The 9,503-nt window shown below is 34.7% G+C and overlaps 1 protein-coding gene across 1 annotated transcript in view; it reads left to right on the plus strand.

Moving 5' to 3' along the window:
• LOC145296709 (muscle, skeletal receptor tyrosine protein kinase-like) overlaps positions 1-9,503 on the plus strand; it is a 669,635-nt gene that overhangs the window by 340,485 nt on the left and 319,647 nt on the right. The window contains exons 5-6 of the mRNA XM_080142688.1: positions 4,663-4,787; positions 6,853-7,060. Coding sequence (XP_079998814.1) covers positions 4,663-4,787; positions 6,853-7,060 — 333 coding nt within the window. The remainder of the gene's footprint in view (positions 1-4,662; positions 4,788-6,852; positions 7,061-9,503) is intronic.

A 9,503-nucleotide genomic window follows, 5' to 3' on the forward strand; every position in this document is an offset into this window, starting at 1 on the left:
GAAAATCAGATCATATGGCATCACTGGAAGAATATATAACATAATTAGATCCTTATTAGATAAGAGAAAAATCCAGTATCCTTGACGGTCATACGTCTAAACAATATTATATAGATGCGGGAGTGTCCCAGGGGTCTATCCTTGAACATCTGTTATTCTTAATATTCATAAATTACCTCCCTGACAAAATTGTGTGAGATGGGTATATATGCTGATGACACCACTCTCTATAACAGACACGACAGGAAAACAAATAAACACATATCTAAAGAAATGGCAGAAACATTAGAGGATGATCTCCAATCTGTAGTGGAATGGGGACAAAAATGGATGGTCACATGCTGCCAAGACTAAACTGGTTTCCTTCAATAACTACAAAAAAACATTCTCTACCGCTAATATCAATGGCCAAAGACTTTATCTGAAACACATCTTTTAAACTCCTCGGCCTTATGTTCACAGGAAACATGAGTTGGAACAATTACATTGAGAGCATTGCCAAGACCGCTGCGAAAAAGGTAGGTTCTCTCTACAGTGCTAGAAAGCTACTGACCCTTGAAAGTATCCTGTACCTCTATAAGGCCACCATTAGCCCATGTATGGAGTATTGTTGCCATATTTGGGCTGGTGCATCTGCCACTAGCCTTTCGCTCTTAGACGAGGTTTAAAAGGGAGTCACCAATCTGATAGGTCCTGAACTGTCAGCTAAACTTCAGCCTCTATCCCATCGACGAAATGTTGCATCCCTCTGCCTGTTCTACAAGTATTTTAACGGTGAATGCTCTGACGAACTGCAAGCACTTGTACCCCCTCGACGTAAATACCCCCCGACAAACCCGTTAAGCAGTAAATCCCACCCCTTCACAGTAGAGATGCAATGAGAGCCTTTTACTCCAGTAGTTTCTTCCCCAGAACAGTTAGACTTTGGAATTCCCTTCCGGGTCCCTGCTTCCCCGACTGTACTGACACGCAGAAGTTCAAGTGCAACGTGAACCAACTCCCTACACAGTACCCCTGATGCTTATGTCCGTGATAGTAGCCCCCTATAACAAAGTGGCAATGTGCCTTGTTTGGGGTGAAAATGTTATAAAAATATAAATAAAAAATTATTATTATTATTTTATTATTGTTACTGCTAGTATTGGTTTGATTATCTATATATTAATAGGATAGCGTGTGTGTTATTTCTTTTGTGTGTCACGCGTACATCTGAGTGACTGTCGTTTAATTGTTATGGACTTCCATTTCTTGTAATAAATAATTTTACCAAGAATTCTTTATAAGTTTTGGTTTCTGTTTCGATTATAGCTGATGCACCCAAGTCATATGGATATTTTTATTATTTTTGAAATCGCAACTTTATAATATATAAAAATCGATATAACATTAACTCTATACTAATATATGCAGAATTTTGCAAGAATTAAAATCTCATATTTAAGCATACTTTACGACTGGGCTACCCCTGGCCCCCCTGCTAGCTATGATAAATACTTTTGCAGTTTTAACAAAAGAGCTACAATAATATTAGAGCGTGTCCATTTACGCTGAACATCTACAGAATGCCAACATCAATATATTACATATGAATGAGTCCGCTATGGAATTTCAACAGGTCCCGACAGTTACTATAATTATAACAATAATACAATTGTTTTGATTATTACTATTATTATCTTTGTCTTTTATGGTTCTGCTATTATCCTTCTTTTTAATTTCTGTTTTTTATTTTATTTATTTTATTTATTTATTTATTTATTTTGCTATATCCCATCTTAATCAAACTTAACCTATATTCGTTTATCTTATAATTTCATTTTCATCATTTACTAGTAGGACCCGTTAACCGGCGTTGCCTGGTTGTATCATGACAGATCCAGAACAGAATCGTTAAAGGACCCCCTAGAAAACAAACTGACCTACGGTTGTTGTTAATGGCCCCTGCCGTCCCTGGAAAATAGCGAACACTGACGGCCGTGGCTCAAACAAAATAATTTGGCTTCCACTGTCGGCTATTGTTTTCCAGTGGCAGCTAGTGGAATCCACTGTCTGTGAGTGTCAGCACTGTTTGTTACTTGCGATTAGGGTTAGTTTTGGGCGATAACCTGCAGGGAATGGCTGATTCTAAGGAAAGCATTTATTACATCTTTAGATTGAGCGAAAACAGGGGTAGATAACTGCCTTATACCGATGACAGTATATTTTAAGTTGACCATCGTTTTTCTTCTCGGTATACTGCACGTATTTTTTTTCTAAAAGTAGCTCTAGCACATCTTCGAAATAATAAAATACTCCACAGAAATTAAAGTGGTAAGAAAAAAAAACAAATAAGTGTTTCCGTAGCCAATAAAATTTACGTTGAAACCTACTTGCCTAATATTTTTGTGATTTAACTAATTTGAAAGTGTTTAATCAGTTTTAAAAAGAAAGTGTCGACATGCTAAGTCAGCTTCGAAGCCTAAAAATCGCTCAAGAATATACAATTAAATTTAATCGCCAACGGGAATAATAAAAAAAAATGCAAAAAAGAAAAAATAGCACCATTAAAGTCTTGATAAGCGCTCAAAAATAGAAACTTAAATATTGGTACCCGTAAAAGAATGTTTAGGGCCATTTTGGTGTGGGGTAGTGGGGTGCCGGTATTTCAAAGAAAACTAATATTTATCTCTAAAAGATTTTTACAATGAATTTATTTAACTTCAAAATTTATCTGAATTATTAAGCTCGCCGTCAAAACATTTTTCATAACGTTTTTTTCACGTGTACAAATATTTTTTCTCATTTGGGAAATTAAGTTTAGTCTTTAATCTTTCAAATAAAATCAAAAAGTTGTTGGAAACCTACAAAAAAATTATGATAAATCAGCTTTCAAAAGTACCCCCCCTATTCTGCGTTTATTTTTGCCCGTACCTAAAAAATGGATATTAGCAGCAAATCGACCATTGTGAATTATCTTTTTACTATTCCGAAAATTAAAGATTCAATTAGATTCCTATTTCAGTCACCTAAATTATTTAGTGTGAAATGAGTTTAGGAATTTATACCAAAACTTAAATATTATTTTTGCTTAAAAAAATAACATTAATACACTAAGTTAGGGAAAAATTGCATAGAATGTTCTGCTTTACGGTTGTTGTAAAAATGGAACGTTCGCTTTTAAATTCGGTACACTTTTACATTACGTCCAACTCATTGTTCACATTCGACATGTAAACTTTTAGAGGTTAGGGGTGTCTATTCTGAAAAACGTTTTTAACATGCGAAGGTTGGGGATGTCTATTCCGAGAGCCGTTCTTTACGTGGGTAGATTGGAGTGTTTATTCGTTGTAAACGTACTCGATAACCTATAAATGTCGGCATTTCCAATGTGAACGGTAAGTTGGACTTATGTAAAAAAAATAACAAAAAGACTTTTTTCGTTTAAAAATGGTATTATTTCCCTTTCGTTAATAACCCTTTATATATATATAATATATATATATATATATATATATATATATATATATATATTGTGTTTTATATATATAAAGTATAATTGTTGAATGTTATTCTTTTGATTATATTCGTTTTGTAGGGGGGGGGGGCACAATTAAAAAAAAGATTAAAACGGAGCGAAATTTAAGTTTCCGTTCCATTTTTACAACAACTGTAAAACAGCGCATACTCAGCAAGTTTTATCGTAAGTTATCAACATCTAGATCTACTTACATCATATTACAAACCGAGCGACCCATAAAAATCTGATAGCTGAGTGTGAAATCTACTTAAAATATTGAAAAAAAAGGAAAAAATAGAACCTCTCCCAAATATACTGGCAATAATTTGGTTTCGTCCTTCCCTTGAGTGTTTCTAATAAGGAGAATTGATTTACTAGGAGTTGTATTAGAAGATGAGCATTTTTTAAATTATTCAATACATGAATGTGCATTTTGATTGAATTTGTTAGTTTGCAATCGCTGATAGCCCACTCAAAAAATTGAACGAAAGACGAAATTAAGAAGAATTATACTAATGCAAATTTTGACCCCCCCCCCCCGGATTCCAATTATGGTTAGGGTTCGATCGGCAATCACCGGATTCAACCGAGCGTTGTTCAAATTTTGAAACACAAAATCAACATTTTATTTACTTTTTTCATAATTAATTAATGAGCGGAGTATTTTTCTGTTTATTTTCTTAACAGCTGCTGACAAAAAAATAATTTGTACATTTTCCTGTAAAAAAAATAAAACTTTTCTCTACTTTCACCTAACTATTTACAGTGTTCATATAATGCATTCCTTAGTTCTTTTTATAATAAAAATTCTGTTTTCAAAAAGAAACGTGTACTGCCAACTTTCTTTAAAAAAAGTGCAAGTTTTCCTGAAAAAAACTTTTTTTTAAACTTTCACCTAACAATTTATGGTAAAAAATCTTGGGGAAAAGAACAACTTTTCTTGATAAAAAGAAAATAGCAAAATAGAGTAAAAGTAAATAAACAATACAAAATGCAAAATGAGCCACAGCAACGCGTGTCCGGGTACAGTTAATACACACACACACACACACACATATATATATATATATATATATATATATATATATATATATATATATATATATAGAATACATACATGTATTCCTTGTCACCTTTTTAACATTTAGTTTTTTTTCTATTTGTAGCGCCAGCAACTTTTGTGGAGACGCCAAAAGATCGTTTTGTGAACTATGGTTCGAAAATCCAGATGAGGTGTGTTGTGGCGGGAATCCCGACCCCCACAATTCACTGGAGCAAGAATGGAGCACTGGTATGTTTACATCTTATTTCTCCTTATCCTTCTTTATATATATATATATATATATATATACATATATATATATGTATATATATATATATATATATATATATATATACTAACATGTCTTTCATTTTCTCGCTCTTCCGTCTTCCCACTTCTCAATCTGTCTTCCCACTTTTTTTCTATCTTCTTAGCTCATACACACAGACAACTTTCTTTTATACTTTTATTTTTACATTTTTATTCATCAAGTAATAGGTCGGCATAAGGGAAATAAATCTTTGATTTAAATTAGACTTATTTCCCTTTAATACATGAAATTGCCGTAAAACGGAACCCCTGACGAACTGTACACCAGTTTGAAACTAAAAAATTTTTTATTCTAAATTTTAGATAATGTTATTCCAATCAATGATCATTTATCAAGAATTATCAAGAATGCACCTACATTTTGGGTGTTTGTTTTGTAGTTTTCGGCTTTATGCTGTACATAAGCACATAAACACACACAGACAATTGGCTTTTATATAGGGGATTCATTATTTTATAACGACAAATCAAAGGCAAGCTAAGTTGTTTCGTCATAAATTCTGAAGGAACTTTGCCATATTAGTTTATTATTTCAAGAGAAAACAGACGACACATTAAGCACCCTTTAGTCTCGCTAACTATTTAAACTTCTCTGTCTTACTCAGTCACGTGGGATGCTTTAATCAATCACAGTTGAGCATAATTTACCATTTTTATTTACTGTTGAACATAATCTATTTATTGTGTTTGATTAATTTTATCTCTCCAGAACTTCAAAATTTTTATAAACGTTTATATTTACCCAAAAATAAAGCAGATTCCCCATGGGATATAAAGGGTTACTGTGAATTATGAGTTAGATTTATAGGCGCATCATAACTGGAGGTTGTGCAGCGAGATGTTTGTTCATATTTCATAAATAAATGTCGGTATTTTGGTACAGTCGAGAAAGCAGAAAATATAGAGGAAATTCCAAAGTTTAAGTATATAAACTATTAGAGCAAAAACGTTCCCGTGCCTGAGGACATCAACTGTAAAGGATAGGATTTTGTGGTTGTGGTTATTTAAGTTGACGATATAAAATGTAGCATATTTGTCGGAGCACATTCAATTGAAGTACTTGTAAAAAAATTACGCCTTACTGTAAGGAGAAAGAATTAAATAGCAGTTTCCGGCAAGACATTATTTCTATAGTTTTTTGTTTTTTTTATACAGTGATCACCACTTATCAAGGCCCGAAAGCCACTCAGGGATAAGGGTTATTGCAAGTACATTATGTTAGTGTGGAGATTTGATGAAGTGTTTACTTAAGGGGGCGGTTCATTAGGAATTTGTTAACGTTGGACTTGAACACATCCAAGTTGTAGTCCGGTGAGAAGCAGGCAGACGGAACAGAGTTCCACAGGCGTGCAGTTCTAAGAAAGAAGCTTTGTTCATGGAATCCGCGTTTTGATTTAGGCACAGATATAGAGTGGGGGAAATTTTTTCACAGTGGATTCAGCTAGACGGGTGTTTTTCGTGAAAGATTGGCGAGGGGGGACCAGAGATTGGAGTTCAGACGAGCACCTGCCATGGAAATAACGATAAAACAAGGATAGGCTCGCAACGTCTCTTCTGTGGGAGAGAGGTTGCAGGGTAAAGAAAAGGGCATCCCCCACTAAGCCACAAAGTCTATTTTGTACTCTGTCAAGGCAGGATAGGCTGTTTTCCTTCTTTATGGAAGAGTTAGTTTATTGCTAACAGCCTGGGGTGTCTACCCCAGGGAATTCTGACTGGGGTGCTCAGGCAATTTTTAATAGTTATTTTACTTTAGAAACATTGGTTTGAGTGATCTCACCTTCTAGTCTCATGCCACATCTCGTTGAAATAAATAGCAGCAGTTTCCGGCAACACTCTATTTCTGTAATTTAGGTTAATACGTAGTTTTGTTAACTCTACCTCTTGATTGTCTCCTTTTTTTTTGTCACCATATAAAGACCACAACAGCGAGATAATCACATACTTCATTTTGTCCATGTTCGAATTTTTGCTTGTTTCGTTTCAGATCGAGAACCCCAAGAATCTTACGCAAAATTATCAGAAAAGCGTCTTTTATATAAACATGATGGCGTCGCCCAAAGTTGTCAAATCCCTGTTGCACATAAACGCAACAGAAAATGCGCACTACAGATGTCACGCAGCAAACTTGCACGTAGGAGGACCTTCCAAAATCGTCAAGGAGGCATCGGTTAATATTTTACCACCATATCAAGGTAAGTCCCCTTCATTCTTATTTACAAAGGTAATTTATAGAAAGCAGTACCCTGCAAACTAACGCAAATTAAGGCATATAACAGTGGGGCAAAGCTATGCAAATTAACCTTTTATTAATATAATATGTATGTTTTTTAAATGTACATATAGTATTGCATTTTGTTCTAACCTGTGTTAATATGGTTTGATGGAAGTTCGGTATCGTATGATATTTCGGGAAAAATGTCCTTCGTCAAAGATGCGTACGACTTTAGTGCAAACGTGCATAGGGGACTATTGTAAACGTCGTTTTCTTCATTTATTAGTTTGGCAATCCGTATTCAATGGCGTATTCATATTGTGTTAGACCTTGTTCGCATTCGATTATTCATTGCTATTCTAACGATGAATTCAGTCAGAAGGATGCTTCTTTCATGAGAAGTTAATTTTTCGTGAATATTCGATGATGCGAATGCTTGTTATTGTTGTTGAACATCATTCATTCATTTCGTATGGATCAATTAATTATTAATGACATTCGTTTTCTCGATATCTTTCTAGTTGGAATTATTTCTAGAAAGACCTCGGCTATTTACGAGAGGACGTGTATGAAGGTTGCCAACATCACTAAGTAAAAATGTTTTTGTGTAACAGACTGGATTCGAACTTGGTTCGCCCGGGTTGTTAATCCGTGTCGTTCATCACTAAGCTACCGTCACCTTCTAGTTGTTAGCAGTCACGTATCGGATCAAATTCGTAACGTACGCGATAGTCGGACGCATTAGTTTACACGCAACTTTGACTAATGGCTACGAGCAAAGTGTAGCATCTGTTCTCGTGCTAGTTTCCAAGTTTTCGCCGTTTTTAGTATTATTATTTAAGTCGTGAAGGTTTAAAGAAAATGACTAATTAATAAATATTGCATTGCCATTTACAACTTACTCCCATTCAACAAGATTTCCAATGCCCCTTTGGTAGAAATCCGTAATAAAACGATCTTTTAATGAATTGTCTAGAACGAAATATTGTGAAACAATTATTTTTATAAATATTTTAATTGTTTTTACATGGATCGCTTAAAGTGTAACATTGTATATAGGACTTCGCAAAAGAAACAAAAAAATTCGTCACGATTGTTTTTTTCAGTTAAAAGACAAGGCAGTTATTGCCGGTCGTTTCCACACCAGTAGTCTGACAAGTATTTTCCAAGCCAGCGGCAATACGGTCACATTCCGACTTCCTTCTTTGAGTAAATTAACAGTGCTTTAGTCTTGCGTTTTGTTTAAAAAAAAATTATCGAGTCGCCACGAGGTTAAAAAAAAAAATCTGCCGTGTCGACATGTGTTTTTTTCCTCTCTGTTATTATATCCTTTTCTCTCTTCGACCCTCGCTATGACGTCACGATCGCTCTGCGGATTGGACATTTACTGCTGCATTCATGTATGAGGCTTCGTTACAAAATAAAATATCTTTATTTGTTTGAACTTTTCTCCGTTTATATTGACTACAGGCCATGTTGAATCTATGCCAGCATGTCGGCTAATTTACTAATTAAAGAAGTGTTTTATCTTCCTATTTCATACGTACTGCTAGATAAATTTAAACGCAAATATGTCAAGCGTATTATAATCAAAAAAGTAAACTGCTTACATGTCGAAACCTGTTCCACTGGCCTAGTTCCCGTCTGAATACAACATGGTAGCTTTCAAATCCAATGTAAACAAATTCTTGTTGAGACATCCCAATAAATAATCAAATTTTACCCAATTTACACCATTAACGAATTACTACATTACCACCTTACATTCATTAACCCTTATCCTTGCGTGGCCTTCGGGCCTTTATAAGTGATGACTCCCAAGTAAAAATAATATATATATATATATATATAATTTTGAAAAAATAAGCTATTAGAGAGGAAAGTTATTTGATGAATTTGGTGGAATTTTAGCGTGCGCTTTCTGTTATTATAGGAAAAGCCTTTGAAAATAAACATTTAGATATTTTATAATAATAAACAGGAGTTTTTAAGTTAGAAGCAATCCTCATCAAACAAAACATGTTATTGGGATCTAAATGTGGGAGATAAGCGCGTCGGAAGACAAACGAAGCAGTATAAGGAGTGTTTGCAGGAGGGCATGAAAAGATGTGGAATTCATCATACAACATGGTATGCAAGTGCACTTGGGAGAGCGAAATAGAAGAAATTAAATAAGGAGTGGAGTGGAAAGGTTCGAAAATGAACGGCATCGTCATGTTTGAAGAGCTTAGAGCAGCAAGAATTGTGCGCCACGAAAATCAGCCACGCGCACAGTTGCCAAACGATAACGTATGCCAGAATTGTAATAGGATGTGTGGATCTCGATTTGGACTAGACCTTTTATAAAAGAACTAGGCTAGGTGTCCGGCGTTGTCCGGGTGTTTGGAGGTGTGTGTTGAGCAAAAAATAAAAGTGGTAGTAGG

Source organism: Euprymna scolopes, chromosome 17 (genome assembly GCF_053919585.1).
Source record: "Euprymna scolopes isolate OS-2025 chromosome 17, ASM5391958v1, whole genome shotgun sequence".
NCBI lineage: Eukaryota > Metazoa > Mollusca > Cephalopoda > Sepiida > Sepiolidae > Euprymna > Euprymna scolopes.